The sequence below is a fragment of the Salmo trutta genome, chromosome 9 (assembly GCF_901001165.1).
Source record: "Salmo trutta chromosome 9, fSalTru1.1, whole genome shotgun sequence".
Taxonomy (NCBI): Eukaryota; Metazoa; Chordata; class Actinopteri; order Salmoniformes; family Salmonidae; genus Salmo; species Salmo trutta.
The window spans coordinates 12,225,226-12,244,710 of record NC_042965.1 but is presented as its reverse complement, the minus strand read 5'-3'; the positions used below and the strand labels follow the sequence as shown (position 1 = coordinate 12,244,710).

At 43.0% G+C, this 19,485-nt stretch overlaps 1 protein-coding gene across 2 annotated transcripts; it reads left to right on the top strand.

Moving 5' to 3' along the window:
• The first annotated feature begins 2,240 nt into the window (after positions 1–2,240).
• On the top strand, positions 2,241–15,491 carry LOC115199898 (SH2 domain-containing protein 3C). Of its 2 annotated transcripts, XM_029762434.1 has the most exons (12): positions 2,241–2,521; positions 3,757–4,534; positions 8,899–8,938; positions 10,488–10,616; positions 10,730–11,145; positions 11,366–11,484; positions 11,808–12,265; positions 12,341–12,456; positions 12,623–12,794; positions 12,946–13,057; positions 13,272–13,478; positions 14,104–15,491. In XM_029762434.1, exons 1-12 carry the CDS (start codon positions 2,503–2,505, stop codon positions 14,271–14,273), a joined length of 2,736 nt encoding a protein of 911 aa, XP_029618294.1. In that variant the 5' UTR covers positions 2,241–2,502; the 3' UTR covers positions 14,274–15,491. The 2 variants fall into 2 exon arrangements, with proteins under 2 accessions (XP_029618294.1, XP_029618295.1); XM_029762435.1 differs by lacking the exons at positions 2,241–2,521; positions 3,757–4,534 and adding an exon at positions 5,967–6,124.
• Positions 15,492–19,485: the final 3,994 nt, after the last annotated feature.

The following is a 19,485-nucleotide window of genomic DNA, read 5'->3' as shown; positions in this document are numbered from 1 at the left end:
TTTGCAACTCTGCGTAGAAGGCCACCATCCCAGAGTCGCCTCTTCACTGTTGACGTCAAGACTGGTGTTTTGCGGGTACTATTTAAAGAAGCTGCCAGTTGAGGACTTTTGAGGCGTCTGTTTCTAAAACTAGACACTCTAATGTACTTGTCCTCTTGCTCAGTTGTGCACCGGGGCCTCCCACTCCTCTTTCTACTCTGTTTAGAGACAGTTTAGACTGTTCTGTGAAGGGAGTAGTAAACAGTATTGTACAAGATCTTCAGTTTCTTGGCAATTTCTCGCATGGAATAGCCTTTATTTCTCATCATTTTGATGCTATTTTAATGGACAAAGAATTTGCTTTTCTTTCAAAAACAAGGACATTTCTAAGTGACCCCAAACTTCTGAACGGTAGTGTACATCCATGTAAGCTCCATGGGTCCACACTGTAGTTCTACCAATCTGTCTTACCGCTTCTGCATGTGATAAAGCATAACTGATTTTATATCTCTGAACATCTCTAGCCTCTCCTGGCATCTACCAAGTTCTGCACTGTATTCTCCCCTACAATTACACCACTTAACCTTCACATTGCTCCGACATTCACCCTAATCATAGGGCGGCAGGTAGCCTGGCGGGTAGGAGCTTTGGGCCAGTAACCCAGTGTGTTAACTGAGCAAAGGCAGTTAACCCACTGTTCCCTGGGCGCCAATGACGTGGATGTTGATTACGGCAGCCCCCCGCACCTATCTGTACTTTTCCCGGCAAAACTTTCTCAAACCTCAGCATCACTGATAAGCTTTCACTTCATTGACCCTCTTTCTTACTGATCAACCTTTTGACCTCCACTACTCTGCTTCCCTTCACATTTTCTTTAATATCATCTATGGACATAGATATTGGGACTCCAGTGATGACTCCCCTCAACCTAGAATAAGCACCAGGTACATGGCTTTTAATATTCTTCCCATTAAGCTTTTCCATTTGCAGAATATTCACTTGCTGAGCCTGGCTACCACTAAATATTAGCAATCTACAATTTCTAATTAACCGGGCTAGTTTAACTTCTCTTTCTCTACGGCATTGGTTAGTCGGATAGGGTGTAAATGAGGCCCTGTGGTCTCATCAAACACCATCTTTCCACTCCGAAACATTATTACTTTTGCTTCCTATCTTGACCCTCTTTTTGCTTTCTATACTAGATGCTCCACTGTTTCAGTATCCGGATCTGTCTTCTTCCTATGTCTTTCCACTATAGACCATTCAGATGCTTGACCCTCATCCTCCTGCTCCATAGTATCAGAACTGACACCCATATTGATCGCATTCCAGCACAGCTGTTGCTTCACCAACTTTCTCTCCATTTCTTCCACACTACTCACCGCCATTGTCCTGGACCTTCTCCCACTCCTGGTATCCACAACACACGTTGTTACCAGGGAATGACGTCAGGTGCCATTGAATTGGAATGTCAGTCTGCCCACTGAAATGGAACATCAGACAGTTCAGCTCCTGTATTACCATACTATCAGTTTAACAAACAGATATTTACAATACATCATGTTTACCTGGTTAATCTATCGAACCTACTCTTATTATTGTAGTACATGGGGTTCTCTTGTTCTTTCATATAAGCACATCGATGACATGGGCAAGGACCAAAGCTATGGCATCGACTCAGTTCAAGCACAGTAAATATTTGGGAATATATTACTGCAAGTATGCACACAAAACAGAAACTGCATATAAAGGGTATATATTTGTCAATTAAATGAACATTCCACAAGCCAACAATCGTCGTCCCCTCTCTCCCTTTTCACAGATCTACTAACTTCTATTGGAATACTGTTTCATTAATACATCTCTGTTGCGTGTACAAAGGATTTGCAACCGTATGAATAGGCCTGTACGGTACTTGCCAGGCCCTGGCCGATTCATAGACAAGTCAGCTGTCACTAACAATGTCATCCTTGTGTTGGCTGTACAGGCCTAACTGTGTCAGATACCAAGTCATACTAAATGCTAGTGAAAATGTCAAACGCTTGTTTCGAGCTAGCATGGTGTTCCTTGTGCCTAGACAAACTGCTTACTGCGTACTGCTTACTGCCTACTATTGCTTCTTTCTTTACATATGACAGGAAGTCTCAATAGGAAATTTAGCAACCCAGAGAAAATGATGCAAGACGTGTGCTGAGTGACTACTCACTATCTGAGTCAAAACCTCACCCTACCCCACCCCCCAAAAAGGAGAAGCACAAGTTCCCTCCTGATGCCCTCCTGATGTTTTGGTTTACTTCTTTTTTCGGTGGGACTATTTTGTTGTTTTGCTTTATCAATATTTTGTAATCTATAGATTGTCAACGACAGGAAGAACATTTCTCTGTTGGGCAAAAAAAGGTATACTGTTCATCACACTGTGGGAACTGTTCAAGGAGTGTATCAAAGTTGTCCTCATATAGACCGTCTAAGAACAAGGATGATAATAGGACCTGTATCCTTACACATCTGAACCTACCCCAAACCATGAGCAAACGAAAACTGAGTAAGTTTTGTTTTTCTTAATAAATGTCTCATTCGTAATCAATACTACAGTGTATAATAAGAAGGATCACAGAATGCAACAATCCTAGAGCTCTGGCTATTTTATGAGTGCGAGTTAGGGAAAGGGAGGGTGCTCCTCATCTCTTAATGTGACTATCTGTAATGAATGACTTCTATTGACTCTTGTTTCTCTGTCAGTTCACTCATTGTCTGCTGTTGCTCCACTTATAAAAACACTATTCAGGTTTATATGCTATTGTAAACAAAAACATAGATGGCTCATTGTTTTGTTTCAAATAGCATCTCAATTGAGCACTAAATGGAGACTGACCATGGCATACAATATAAAAACAGCTCTTACTAATACAAGCCAGCCTGCTATAGACAACAAAGTCATGTCTGTTGGTATTAGGGTTTAGGTCGTGTGTGTGTGTGTGTGTGTGTGTGTGTGTGTGTGTGTGTGTGTGTGTGTGTGTGTGTGTGTGTGTGTGTGTGTGTGTGTGTGTGTGTGTGTGTGTGTGTAGTTTGGAGTGTATAACGACAGTAGAAGGTCATTGTGTCATTTAAACTTGACCATCAGGACCAAAAACATAATTTGAAAATAATTTGAGTAAAGAAAATCCCTCTAATATTGTGCTGAAGATGAAAATCCTGATCAGATAGTAGCCTACATCTGTTACAGAATAACATGTTTATAGTTCTACTGCCTCAAGTCTCCCTAGATAACGCTCTCAGTGACAAAGCTAGCCGTTCAGGTCCAGAGTACACCCTCCTTTGGCCTAGTGTGTCTCTGAAAAGTAAATAAATGACTAGCGTAAGGAAACTGATAGTATCCCTCTATTGTCTCCCCCAATTTCTCCCTCTCCCACTCCTTTTAACAGCCCCTGAGGAATCATATTTAGCTGGAGGCAGGCTAGAGGCATTCAATATGTCTGCATCAAGTTTTCATGCTCTAATGGGTCCGCAGGGAAGAAACATAATTAAACAACCACAGAGTTCAGCTCTCAGTTCAGAAATGAATCCGGTGAGGGATTCAGCATGTTCGGCTTGCATGTGAAAACATTCCAGGCATGACTGAGCAGATAGTACACAAATAATATTTTTCACATGATAAAAATTAAGAGAGAAATCTCAATTCAAAGCACATACTGTACCATAGGACACCAATGTATCAGAATATCAAATGAGCCATGGCAACAGTGGATACAGTAAGGAAATCTCGCGCTCTCTCCCCAGGTCTCAAGTGGTTTGGAAGTATCTCCAATCTCTCCATCCGTAGTTCAGCAGACAAGACAGACCCCAAGATAACCTCAAAGCCTGATGGGAGCCACAGTGACAAAACTTTGGGGGCCAACTCAGTTGATGACACGGATACCTGCTTACACAGCCCGGGCTATGCTCGCTCCAGTGACATGTACACACACGTAGGTACCGTGCCTCGAAAGGAGAGGCAGAAAAGCAGCAAGGGGTCAAAGAAAAAAAGGAGTAGCAAAGGTCAGATCAGTGGAGGGCAGAGCCAGTGTCAGGCTGGGGACTATGTACGAGATTCTCCTCTTCTGAGTGTCCTGTCTAGTACCCATCTTTCAGCTTTAGAGAAGCCATTGCCTGGTGGCCTTACAGGGAAAACACTGCCAGTGGTTCAGGCCCCCACTCACTCTCCCTCACCCAGCTGTGACACAGATACACTGCCATCCCGTAAAGGCTCATATGAAGTACCCAAGTCCTCAGCACTTAATAAACCCTCAGGAAATCAAGATCCACCATTGACATGTGAGGACCACTCAGGGGTCAATGCAGCCAGGACCAATCCTTGTGCGCCTGACCCTGCCACTATGCCTTCCTCCCCGAGCACTCAGTACTACTCTGACCCAGTGTCACCCACAGTGCTTACCAAGGACTTGTATGAGGTGATGGACCCTATAGCACAGGTGGTCCACAGAGATACAGAGGAGAAGACACAAGATGATGGAAGCAGGACTCTGGGAGATTCACAGCGGATGGGGACATTTGACTGGTGAGAAACTGATTTATCACAACACAAGGGATGATATGTGTGTGAGATGAATTGATACATTCTGTAACCTTTCTATATTTTTTTCTAACAAAATATCAAAAATTGTATCTGTATCTCTGAATTCAAGAATTTGTAATTGACAGACATAGGTTTTAATGTCCGGAATGAACTCTAGTGCCATATGTTATCCTGCAAAAGTGCTCTGAAGAGAAGTTGCATTAGCCAACCTACACTGTAAAACCATGAAACATGTGACATGCTTATAAGCTAAAAGTTAGTGTTTAAAACTTAAACATCAGGCATTTCGGTTTTTCAATAAGTGTTCTCACCTTAAACACAGGTGTTTAGAATGCAAGACTAAACACAGCTTTTTCCAGTGAGTTTCCAACCAAGAAAACACCTATATCTCTTAAGTGTTCAGATTTTAAACACTAGTGTTTCCTTTCCCATCGTTCTGTTTAGAGTGCATTTAGTCATTAGAAATTCCATGCCTTTTATTCAGATCAGTGTTAGGAATGTTTGTCACCTTACCTACATTCAGCACAACGGAACAGGACATTTGATTCAAGAAATCTTTTCCATCGCGTAGTGTTGTCACGCAACTGTATTGAGTTCATTTGAGTTAACTCTCTTAGTGAAAATGAGGGGCCTTATTATCATATTTCCCAGCATGCTTTGTTGCAGGTTGATTTTTAGAATAGTTTGTTTTAATATCTATGTTTCCTCATGCACATTAATTGATTGATTAATTGATCTTATACTATACAAAGATAAATAACTGAGATTCTTCTAAACTAATCCAATCTGTAAGGGGTTTTACTTATTCCACCCGTTACTGAGATGGTTGTTCCAGTTTAGATTTTCTGGTTTAGCTAGTCTTGATTTTTAAATCCTGCACAATAGCAGTCATTCTGTGTGCAGGTTGTGGATGATAAAATATTCAAATCCTTAGAAATCCTCCCTCTGGCTGAATTCCAATAGGAATGATATGTTTGATGTGGCCCATGAGCCAGGATTCTCTGACCACAATGTGGAGTATAACTAGACCATATGAAATGTATATGTGGTCATTAAGGATTTACTTTTAATTGAAACACATTCACTTAGGCAGTAATCTGGTGAAGGTTCCAGGAATATAAATAATTGAATGGAACAACCACAGTCATGGTGGGTATCACATTCAGTTGAAAGGCATTCTGTGAAATATGCAAATATGGCTTTACACCCTCGAAGTGTTACAGAAAAGTGTTTAGTTATGTGTTCAGATCCTAAACACTTGGATTGACAGTGTACCTGTTTCTCGAGGCGGGACGCATAATTAATCGTCTTTAAAATTGGATGTGCCCATAAACCTGAATTTGAAAGATCTTGTAGAATAGCAAAACGATAATTCGACTCCGACAATAACATGCATGGGCTGAAGGTTCCTCCCCTGCACGGTTTTGCGCGTGGACGAGAGCACCCTTTGCTCCGCTTGTAGTTCAGCTCAGCGCTATGACTTGAGATCGTTACACTGCCAGAGATGTGCGAAACTCATGATATAGGCTACCGTTCGATTCCGTCTCGAGTATGTACTACCATGGGAATAAGGTGAGATTTCCGATTTCTATATTTCTTATGATAATACAATACCATCACTTCATGGTGGGTGTACGTTTGATGGATAAGTTCAGGTTCTAGTTCATAGGTTGTTTATTGCCTGGACTGCATAGTCATGTTCTCCCTGAGCACTTTCGTTTGAAAACTGTTTTTATGTTTTGGACATTGTAACATTCACATATATTGCAGGTAATGTCGTTGTGTTACATTGTAACATCTTGCAGTTGCAGCCTGCACACTGCACAAACAACTAATCTATCCTAGTTAATTATATTCATTAGCTGCATGATATCCGGAAGTGACTTACAGCCACAGAGTATATCTTGATATACATGAATACATCTACTTTCTTATGAAACATTAATAAACCCTCTTCGCATGAAATGTTCAGCTGGGTTTAATGTCCTACAATAGCCTCGCCTATAGTGTCTGTCATTTGGGGAGCCTGGGATATGCGTTATGTAATGTGTATTGCTTAAGGAATTTGGACGTTTTCCTTCATTTCAGCGAAAGGATGACATTATTACTGCTCTTTGTCCAGTGAATGGCGACCATACAGTCTATGGTCGAGACTGACTTCTGATTGTCCTAACAGTTAGTGGAAGTAATTGATCTCTCATCCAGTTGAACTTGACCTTATGTTCCCCGACATTCCCCTAAACCAGGGGTCCCCAATTACATTTAGCGGATGGTCGGGTCTGGAACATAGTTCTAAATAATCTTTATTGACCACAAGAATCCCAAACAGATATAGTATTTGATAATAATAATTTCAAACCTTGACTACATTGGGATACGATCGCATATGCCTCTATTTGTGCGTGGGAATACTTGGGAACACTGAGCTAATTTCCTGCTGATTTTGCAGCAATGTCCAACAACAAATATCACCCGTGGGGATCACCCGCTTATTGGGGAACCCTGTCCTAGACATTATGTCCAGACCGGGATTCTACTACCTATTTGTCTATAGAAGAGAGGAAACAATATTGAGCGAAATGCCGCTGGTATAGATGAAAGGGAAAATGTGAGGTATGGAAGTTCAGATCAAGGGTCATTTTACTCTCTATGCTGAGGTCAATAGACAGCTTGACAGTAGTGATTAATTTTGCCTGATCATGTTCTTCTGTTGCCCCCCCTCCTCCACCTGGAAGCGGAAAAAAATCTAATTTAAATTTCCAACAATTCTACCCATTTTGCCATGAGTAGAGAAACTTTTAGCATTTTTGAAGCACATTTTCAGCAATTCCACACATTTTGCCTTGACGTATGCTATGTTCATACGATATCTGGGTGACTTACAAAATCAATGGGGACCCACTGTAGGCCAGGAACCCTGGGCACGTGCCCTTTGAGCCCGGTCGGTAATTCAGCCATGATTACTACAAGGTTCAGATATCTGGCCAGACTATGTTACCTAGCAATCTACAGTGTATAAAGCATTAGCTGACATGGGCTAATTGAGTGACTGTCAGAGACTGTCATAACAAGAGGGAAACTGCTGATGCACTACCAAATTTCAAAATTACTACCTTGTGTATTCTACTATTCATACTCCCAACAGTAAGTTGAGACCCTGACTGAGTCCCCCCCCCCCCAAAAAAAACAGTGGTGGCGGGGTCCCCTAGCGGCCACGGGGCCTTGCGCTCAGTGCGTAGTCTGCGTATAGGCAGAGGTGGCACTGGTCAAGTGTCTTTAGTGTAAAGCTCTAAACTCCAGACTCACTCGAAGGATATAGCTTTCACAGTCATGAGTGTGGTCAGTGAAACCTCTCTCTTTCCTCGGTTTTGCTGACAGTGGCACTGCTCCGTTATAAACCGTGCCATAAACTACTTACTGTGTCCTCCTTGTGTATATGGGCAGTGTACAATGTTCGGTGTTTGCAGGTCATACTGTATATGGGTCCTTATTATTGTTTTGTGCCACAACCCACTTCAAGGGGTTGTGTGTTTGTGAGTGTCGCCCCCATACACAGCTGCCTCATGGCTGTTTGATGACATTAGTTTATGCTGTAAATATGGATCCTCATCTAGGGAAACTCATCAGGCCAAGCACTGAATAGGGAGGCTCCTTAGCTCAAACTGAAATGGCGGTCAGAGGAGCTTGGCTTTATTAGTCATCATAGAAACATGGGAAATGAGTCTGCAGATTCTTCTTCTTGTCAGATAATGAAAGCTAGTTCTGCTGCTGGTTTTTGTCATCATTATCTAAGTCTGTGTTATTGTAGTTTGGGACCCCTGTGGGCCATATATGTGTGTTTGTTAGTGAATGTATCTTTAGCTGGAAGGAAGGGGGGGAATGGTATGTTGGGTAGGACGAGGAGCAGCTGTGTGAGTGCGTGCGTGCGTGCGTGCGTGCGTGTGTGTGAGTGAGTGAGTGCTTGCGTGCGTGCGTGTGTGTGTGATTGAGTTCATGGGAACAAGAGGTCACGTCTCTTGACAGTACTCTTGTGGAAACGTTCTTGGCTGAGGAACAACAGATAGTCCAAAGGAACACTTTTCAAAAGCTCCTGACATGCCTCATGTCTTCCATGATAGTTTTTGTTTAATGTCACCGGCTGTTGCTTGGAGTTGTCATATTAGTACATATCTTGGAGGTATTGCAGATTTGAACTCCTACTAGACTGTTATGTAATAGGCCTATTTCCCCTAGCTGAGGCACATAGAGAAGTACATACACAGAGGACAAGGCCCTGAATGTTGTGCCATCACAGTGAAGAACAAACATTTCCATTCTAACATGATGTTTTCCCCTCTCTCTTCCAGCCAATTGGATCCCATTGAAAGCAAAGGCGAATATGTGAAGGTAAGATGTTTTACCTCCTCCTCACTACTAATATGGATTGATTCATAATAATTGGTCCTTTTGAGACATTCTCTCGAACATAAAACTCTGAGGTGCCTGTTTAGCGTTGCAAAACAACAAAAAGGAGACTTGTTTACTTCTTCCTATAGAGTGTGTTGTTTTTAGAATCCCCTCTCTTGCTGTGTTTGTGTGGAACCAGGAGAACTGTGATGGGGATCCCAGTGTGCGCAGCGGTCGAGCTCTAATTGAATTAGGTTCGGTGACATAAAAGAGTTGGGAAGCCTGCCCATTCCAGAGGAATAGTTTAGAAGCGACTGTGTAACTGTGGGCAACTGAGCCTGATCTGGATATGACTGGTTATGCCTAGCGCAGATGGAAAGACTGAAGGAATTCAGATACATTCACTCATTGGATCCTCTCAAACTTTACAACCATACAGTTGATTCTACATTTTAATTCAACTTTATTTGATGCTTTATTTTATCAATATATATTACATTATATATCTAAGGTCCCCCCCAAAAAAGTGACTTTCCATAAAACAAGACCACTTGCCAGCAGCATACCACCCTGCATCCCACTGCTGATTTACCTGTGAAGCTAAGTGGGGTTGGTCATAGTCAGTCCCTGGATGGGAGACCAGATGCTGCTGGAAGTGGTGTTGGAGGGCCAGTAGGAGGCACTCTTTCCTCTGGTCTAAAAAAAATATCATAGGGCAGTGATTGGGGACATTGTCCTGTGTAGGGTGTTGTTTAACATCCCATCTGCAAGACATGTGTCTTGACTGTCTGTGGTCACTGAAGATCCCATGGCATTATTGTAGGAGTTGGGTATTAAGCCTGGTGCCCTTGCTAAATTCCCAATCTGGCCCTTAAACATTCAATTTGTATTTAAAATGAACAGTTCCCCTCCTTGAAATGCTAAATTATCTTGATGCAACAAACCAGTATGTTATTAATTAAATCCAAAGTATTCATGAGGTCTGTAGGTCTCCTCTTCATTTTGTAAGTGTTTTTGGAGCACTGTCAATCAGCCCATGGGACAAACCATTAAATAGAGGGAAACGTTGTTGTTCGAGAAAACAACATCTCACCTACTGTAGTTGAAGGCTTGGGAAGGGAACAGTCGTTAGGACCAGTAGATCCGCCCATTTAAAATGAATTCCAAGAAACATTTATACAAGTGGTGGGTCAGGGTGCCTGATCTACTTTGTCTGGGAGACTGTGTGTAAATAGGTGACAGCTTGCTGACTGATGGCTAAGCTACACAATAACGTTACCGCAACAACCTGCCCAAGACTGTGCTCTGGTGACATGCCAGTGTGGGAATGCCTGACTTTTTTTTCTCTAACCTTCCCTGCTTCACTCCATCTACTGAATTTCAAAAACAGACTAACTGAGGGGAAAGGCAACAAAGTGACTTGTTTCCACTGCTTGGTGCTGAATCTACGCAGATGCTGTTACTGTTGTTTCACAGGGTTATGAAGTTGAAATGTATTTTATTTTCGTCTCTTCTCTACGTCTTACCTTTGCTTCCTATGTCTTTTAAGTTCTCCAAGGAGAGGTTCTGGTTGGATGTCCCGTCTGAGAAGCTGCGCAGGGAGCTGGAGGAAGAGCTGAAACTAAGCAGCAGCAATCTGCTGAGCCACGGCTGGTACCATGGACACATCCCCTGGGAGGTGAGGCTCCCCTGCTCCCTCAAACATCTGGACATACTTATACGCACGTACACACGCATGACATTCGTAGTAATCTCTAGCTCTCCTTAACTGATGTGTCCTTTCACTGGCAGGTGTCAGAGACTCTGGTGTTGCACCATGGGGACTTCCTCATCCGAGACTCTCTCTCCAGCCTGGAAGACTATGTGCTGACCAACCGCTGGAACCACAACACCCTGCACTTCCTAATAAGCAAGGTCCTGCTTCAGACCAGTGAGACCTACACCCGGGTCCAGTACACCCTGGAGGGAGAGGCCTTCGACTCCGTGCCTGCCTTGGTTCACTTCTATGTGGGGAACAGGATGGTTTTGACTCGGCAGAGTGGAGCTCAGATCCACAGTCCCGTTAATCGTACTCTACCACTACACTACTTGGAGGCAGCCTTTGCTCTGGCCAACCACAAGGGCTATCTGAACTCGCCCTCCTGTCAGAAAGGGGCTCCGGTCAAGACCCAGAGTGGGAATGTGATGGACAAGATCTGCCCGCTTAGGTGAGACTGGTTCTCATCTGCACTGTCCTCTGCTCTTTTGACTACAACACCAGTTTGGCTGCGAGCAGTGCTTTTTTTGCTGTGCTTCAAATATAGTTTGTTGATTTTGACGAAAGGTGTGTGTGTGTGTGTGTGTGTGTGTGTGTGTGTGTGTGTGTGTGTGTGTGTGTGTGTGTGTGTGTGTGTGTGTGTGTGTGTGTGTGTGTGTGTGTGCGTACAGCCCTTCTACTGTTCACCACAGGGAGGCAGTCAGGAGCTGTAGCTTCAATTTGGATCAGATTGAGAAAATCCATCAGCCCTCTTCACCTATTGGAGAGAACTTTCTCTCTTCACCATTCAGTGAGTATGCGGTTGTTTTTGTACAGCAAAACATCACAAGCACATGATCAAATATCTGCACTGTGAGAGTGCCACATAAAAACTCTTTAAATGCTTCCCAGTGACTTAGGTTTCAAAAAATAAACTTCCATAGGAAAGGACTGACATAATATTTACTTGATTTCCAACCCTTATTTTACCAGATAAGTCGATTTGAGAACACATTTTCATTTACAGCAACGTCCTGGGGAATAGTTACAGGGGAGAGGAGGGAGGGATGAAGTGTGACAAAGTGGGATATTGTGTAACTCATCATTGTGAATTTCCTCTGCTTGTATCTGAAGTCGCCCAGCAGCCCAGGAGTCCACATGTCATCAGACTGCCAGAGGTGGCTCCCTCCCCGTCTGTCTCCAGCCCCTCCCCCTCCCCTGACAACAACACACAACAGACCACCAGAGCCCAGGCCTCACCAACCCACATATATCTGACTCCAGACACAGACAGCAGCTACAGTCAGCTCTGTCCTGCCACCCCACCAGCTCAGAGTTATGTGAAGCGGCTGTGTGCGGAGGAGGAGGAGGAGGAGGGACAGAGTGTTGTAGACCCTGTGAAGGAGGAGAATGTGTATGAGGTCCCTATAGTGGAAACAGCCTCTGCCTTCAGGCCAAGTAGGTACCAGTCCCCACTGATGCCCAAGGAGAACAGGCCCCTGGAGGTGGGGGTGCTGAGGAGGGTCAAGGAGCTGCTAGCCCAGGTGGATGCCAAGACAGCGGCTAAACACATCACCAAGGCTGACTGCATGGTACTGACACACACACACACTCCCTCATTGCACAACCCAAACCTATCATTTTCTTACCATGCCTCTGGTTCTCAGGTCGCCAGAATATTGAACGTGACTCCGGAGTTGCAGAGGAAGATGGGTGTAAGTTCTGGGATGGAGCTACTGACCCTCCCACACGGTCACCAACTCCGTCTGGACCTGCTGGAAAGGTGAGGACTGGCATTGCTTTTCACATTGCTTTACACACTTTTAGGTTTTTCAGATTTTTGGGTGTTTCTGTTTCAGCTTCCTTGTATTTCTATATTCACCCGTTTAATTGATGTCTTTGTAAAGTCTCTGTTTTCTCTGTGCCTCGACTATCCCTCTATCATCCAGGTTCCAGACCATGTCCATCATGCTAGCTGTGGAGGTGCTGGGCTGTACTGGCAGCACTGAGGAGAGAGCTTCCCTGCTGCACAAAACCATCCAAACGGCTGCTGAGCTCAAGAGCAACCTGGGCAACATGTTTGGCTTCGCCGCCATTATGAGAACCTTAGAGCTTCCACAGGTACAGCACATACGGATGGGCATTGGAACTGGAGAGTTACTCATGCAGAACTACTGTAACTAGTATGTGGAGCAGGTTACATTTAGGGGAGGTAAAGCATGAGTTGTACTGATCAGTGCATTAATGAGCATTTATCTTCTTTACCTCTTAGATCTGCCGTCTGGAACAGACGTGGATGGTGTTACGCCAGCGACACACAGAGGGCGCTATCCTCTATGAGAAAACATTGAAGCCTTTCATGAAGCGCATGAACGATGGGAAAGGTACTTCATCCTAATTTATCCCCTAAGACATTTAGAGTTCATTCGCTAATTAGTCTCCTTCTTTTAACTAGAGCCTAGGGAATAGGGTGCCATTTCTGACACACCTGTTGTCTCACCCCCTAAAAGCAGTGAATGCAAACATTGACCTTAGTGAGAGTATACAGTGTGTCCAATGCAATGCCTAATATACCTCTTCCTCTCCTCTCTTTCTAAGAGAGCTGTGCATTTTCAAACACATCTTTCCCGCACGTGGTGCCCCTCTTATCCCTCCTGGAGAAGAGTGTGGCGGTGGCGGACGGGGCGGAGCCCTGGGAGACGGTGGAAGCGGGGATGGATGTGGTGATGAGTCATCTGGCGGCGGCACGTACCATGGCACAGCTGGGAGGCAACTACTGCGCCAACGCAGAGAAAAAGCTACAGGGTGGGAGGAAGTCTTTGTACTATGTTCACCAAAACTATATTGAGATACAGACTAAAACCATGTTGAGATACAGACCACAACCATGTTGAGATACAGACCACAACCATGTTGAGATACAGACCACAACCATGTTGAGATACAGACCACAACCATGTTGAGATACAGACCACAACCATGTTGAGATACAGACCACAACCATGTTGAGATACAGACCACAACCATGTTGAGATACAGACCACAACCATGTTGAGATACAGACCACAACCATGTTGAGATACAGACCACAACCATGTTGAGATTCAGACCACAACCATGTTGAGATTCAGACCACAACCATGTTGAGATTCAGACCACAACCATGTTGAGATTCAGACCACAAACATGTTGAGATACAGACCACAAGCATGTTGAGATACAGACTAAAAACATGTTGAAATACAGACTAAAACCATGTTGAGATACAGACCACAACCATGTTGTGATATTAAGTATTTTGTAAAAGTTTCCCCCCCCCCACGACACCAACACAATTTACCACATATATGAACATGTTGGATATGTATTAGTGAGGCTTCAATGATGATCTCTTTATGTTGTTTTGTGTTGTTGTGTTGTGGACATACAGGTTTCCAGGAGCAAGCTGAGGTTCTAGAACTCTTCCTCACAGAATTCCAGATGAGGTTGCTGTGGGGGAGTCGCGGGGCGGAGGAGAACCAGGCAGAGCGATACACCAAGTTTGACCAGGTGTTGACCGCCCTGTCCAACAAACTGGAGCCCCCCCATTCGGCACAGTGACCTTTAACCCCAACCCACATTGGACTTGAATGGATCTGTGTCTTGCCTTTGTCTCTTGAAATGAGAAGCAATTCCTGTCAAGTACTCCGTGTCAACTGACATGGCTGTACCAGCAAGACTGAGTCAGGACATTTCTTTTTGTCTTGAGAGATGCTCTGATATGGCTTAAGTTCATGGTTCTGGGTAATAAGGTAGGCTACTAATGTTGCTTTATCATTTCACATAAAAATGTGCTTCACTACACAGACTTGTGCTGTGTAATAGTGAACAGAAAATCATGCTCTGTTAGCATATGGCCACTCCAGGGTTGTCGCTGCTCCTTTCAATATCAAATACCACTGTTATAGAAGTGAAGACCAGCCTTGCACAGAGTGCAAAAGTCTCACTGCCCTTCCCTCAATGCCTATGAGGCTGTGCCTTATAATGTGAGAGAATAATCTGAAGTAGATTTGGTAAATCCTTTGCCAGTATCAATAAATGTTGCTCTTGTATGTTATAATAAGCCTGCTTATGAAGGCTGTGCCTTACTTATGAGACTAACTAGCTTATAACAAGAAGGGAATTTTGTTCTTTGCTCAGTAGCATTGTATTTGTTACATTAATCATGGTACACAGAGGACAAAGGGTGCACTTCAGTCGGGTAATATTTATGGTCAATCAACACATGCATTTCAAAACCTATTTAGCACATCATAGTCATCTCTGTTGTGTGTACATTAACTTATACTCTAACATTACTTACATTAAGCAGAACATTTACTTGCTTATAAGTCAATAAGTTTGTAATGTATGTAGGGAAAGTGTTCAAATTAATAATGTTACTAGTATTTGTTGTTGTCCTAGTTCTGTGATCAGTGATGAGAGACAAGAAATCCAACCACTACCACTCAATCATGTATGATACTGTATATGTCACTATGCAATACATATTTACTTTTGGTGCTATTCACAAAAATGTGTCTTTAACTTGTGTTTAGCATTAGTGTATTTTATCATGAATTCGATCAAGCTGGTACTACATCAGAACATGCTTTGATAGGGTCAGTTATCAAACAATGCACTGATTTTAGTTCCAAAGGTGCAAATTATTTAATGATATGTTTGGAATCTAAGCCTATTTGTCCATGTATTCAACGTAAATGCAATGGATATATTGACTGACCTGACTATATGACATATGTAATATAATTTAATAAAAATCATTTATTGGTGTTGGAACATGTCTTCTTTGTCACACGAAGTCAACATTAGGAAGTTATCAGACCAACAGTAACATTTTATTGTCATCATAATGTGCTTACCTTGCAGTGGCGGTCGGTGCCGATTAAGATGAGGGAGGCTGACATTTTTCTTATGAGCATTGCCTTTATTACAGCATATTGGATGACTGTCATTCATATTCCATTCACCCAGCTCAATGTAACATCGATAGGTTTATCCATCATGAGGTTGCTACAACCTAGCCTATGAATGAAAGTTTATAAGATAGGTGCACAGGTTGAGAGAAGATTTTGAGTAATCAAGGTGACAGACAGTGACACTTTCAATACCGCCCTGCAAACTCTTGCCTGCATCTAGTTGATTTAGGGTGTAATCATTAGTCCAACAGTTGCAAATGAGAGTTTCTATTGGACAAATTCAGGTATGTTTATCCCCGTTTTGTTCCATTTGCTTCCATTTAAGAAACGTTTTTTCAACAGAATCGGCAGAATGAATACACCCCTGATCACACAAACACAGTTCACTTTCATAGCAGCCACATACAAACAGCATGATCACTTTGCTTGTTAATTCCTTCTCTCATCTGTGACCAGACGCCTCACAAGTCCTCAACTGGCAGCTTTATTAAATAGTACCCGCAAAACACTAGTCTCAACGTCAACAGTGAAGGTGCAACTCCGGGATGCTGGCCTTCTAGGCAGAGTTGCAAAGAAAAAGCTATATCTCAGACTGGCCATTAAAAAGAAAAGATTAAGATGTGCAAAAGAACACAGACACTGGACAGAGGAACTCTGCCTAGAAGGCCACTATCCCGGAGTCGCCTCTTCACTGATGACGTTGAGACTGGTGTTTGCGGATACTATTTTAATGAAGCTACCAGTTGAGGACTTGTGAGGTGTCTGTTTCTCAAACTAGACACTCTAATGTACTTGTCCTCTTGCTCAGTTGTGCACCGGGGCCTCCCACTCCTCTTTCTATTCTGGTTAGAGCCAGTTTGCGCTGTTCTGTGACGAGAGTAGTACATGGATGGATTATCTTGGCGAAGGAGAAATGCTCACTATGTCACGCTGTATAATGATAGGAGACAGGCACAGGAATACGAAATAGTTTTTTTTATTTCTCTACCCAAAATAGAGTACGTCATGAACATTATGGGGACGAAGCCCAAAACAAACACGTATATATATAAAACACAGGGTTGTAACCCAAACAAAGAGCAAGGTGTAAACCTCTAATAAATGCACAGGATGAGACCCATAATAACAATACACGGGACGAGACCCATAATAACAATACACGGGACGAGACCCATAATAACAATACACGGGACAAGACCCATAATAACAAGTGCACACTAACACGGTAACACGAAAGCTGATACAACAGAGCACAGGTACTCACAAGACCAACAGACATGGAATAATAATCAACAAGGACAATGGTGAACAGAGGGCACATATGTATACACATACTAATCATATGTATACACATACTAATGGGAACCAGGTGTGCGTGATGAGACAAGACAGTCCGGGGTTGGTGGTAATGATCTAGTTCAGTGACACCTAGAAGGCCGGTGAGTAGACCTCCAGAACAAATTTGTGCACAAACTTTTAGAGAAATAAACTTTTTGTGTGCGTATGGAACATTTCTGGGATCATTTATTTCAGCTCATGAAACATGGGACCAATACTTTACATGTATACTGAACAAAAATATAAACGCAACATCAGGTAGTGGACCTGGCTGATGAAGATAAAGTTGTTTTCTGAATATCTATCTCACTGTTACTGTAAAGTTTGAAGGCTTGGACATTGAACTATCATTGTGCTTTTCAGTAGATCCCATGTAGTATTCCTGTGACTGTAGTCCTAGTTAATGTCTGGTCGGGTAGCTAATGCAGATGGCCTGCCAGTAATTGGTTCTTCATCATCTTCTGGCTGACCTGTGACTCTGTCTCACTGTAGTAGATATCCTTTTTATCAAGGCTTGGATGTTGAAACATCAATGTGCTTTTTAGTAGCTCCCCTGTGCGGTATTCCTTGTTATTGTCCAGTGAAATACTACTGCCGCTCAGTCTAGTAGTGCTCACTTTGTGCCCTGAGAGGGTGATTCTGTGTGATGGCTTCTGGCTATTTTTCTGAAACTACAGGGGCATATCATGGACTATTTGTAAAAATGATTTGTAGCACAAAGCCCCTGCTATGAGGTTATGAGTTAGCATTCACTGTGGTTCTGAAATGGAAGTGCTTATAGTGTGTGTGTGTGTGTGTATTTGTATTGCATTTTGAGTCTAATTTTACTGTTTGCATGAGTTACTTGATGTGGAATAGAGTTCCATGTAGTCATGGCTCTATGTAGTACTGGCTCTATGTAGTACTCCCATAGTCTGTTCTGGACTTGGGAACTGTAAAGAGACCTTTGGTGGCATGTCTTGTGGGGTATGCATGGGTGTCTGAGCTGTGTGCCAGTAGTTCAAACAGACAGCTTGGTGCATTCAACATGTCAATACCTCTCACAAATACAAGTAGTGATGAAGTCAATCTCTCCTCCACTTTGAGCCAGGAGAGATTTACATGCATATTATTAATGTTAGCTCTCTGTGTATAACTAAGGGACAGCCGTGCGGCCCTGTTCTGAGACAAGTGCAATTGTCCTAAATCCCTCTGTGGCACCTGACCACACGACTGAACAGTAGTCCAGGTGTGACAGAACTAGGGCCTGTGGGACCTGCCTTGTTGAAAGTGCTGTTAAGAAGGCAGAAAAGCGCTTAATTATGGACAAACTTCTCCCCATCTTGGCAACTGTTGTATCAATATATTTAGACCATGACAGTGTACAATCCAGGGTTACTCCAAGCAGTTTAGTCACCTCAACTTGCTCAATTTCCACATTATTCATTACAAGATTTAGTTGAGGTTTATGGTTTAGTGAAAGATTTGTCCCAAATACAATGCTTTAAGTTTTTTAAATATTTAAGACTAACTTATTCCTTGCCACCCATTCTGAAATTAACTGCAGCTCTTTAAGTTTTTCAGTAATTTCAGTCGCTGTAGTAGCTGATGTGTATAGTGTTTAGTCATCCACATATATAGACACACTGGCTTTACTCAAAGCCAACAGCATGTCGTTAGTAAAGATTGAAAAAAGTAAGGGGCCTAGACAGCTGCCTTGGGGAATTCCTGATTCTACCTGGATTATGTTGGAAAGGTCTACATTAAAGAACTCCCTCTGTGTTTTGTTAGATAGGTAATTCTTTATCCACAACATAGCAGGGGGTGTAAAGCCATAACACATGCGTTTTTCCAGCAGCAGACTATGATCAATAATGTCAAAAACCGCACTGAAGTCTATAAAAACAGCCCCCACAATATTTTTATCATCAGTTCTCTCAACCAATCATCAGTAATTTGTGTAAGCGCTGTGCTTGTTGAATGTCCTTCCCTATAAGCGTGCTGAAAGTGTGTGATCTTACCTCATCAGGATTAAGGTGGATATTTTATTTATCAATATATCACTTACCCCATCCATCAGAACTCGTGTCTTTATCTGGGACGTGGCTTGCTGTGCCCACAGGGAGCTCTGCAAGTGGAGTGAGTGTCAGCGCACTGATGTTGTGGAGGCAGTAGGGGGAGCCATTGTCTACATGCCCGAGCAGGGACAACACTTTTGTTGCACCGGCTTCAAGTCTGCCAGCCAAAGTCAACCACTTCCCATGAGATAAACTGAAAGCCATTGTAATTGCTAAAGTTAGAATTGTGGCCAACAAGAAGAAGGGGAAGGATGGAAGGGAACCTCAAAGTCTGATTGATTGGGTTGGATTTTATCAGATGGTAAACTGTGCTTCTGACTGATGATCATCTCTATATCCACACTACAAACAGCGGAGAAGATTGATTGTATTCAAACAGAACCTTTAAGGTGATCTGCACTGAGCAGGTCAGAGTTAACTGTACGTCTCTAGTGAGGTATCCCCACGAACAATGTGCAT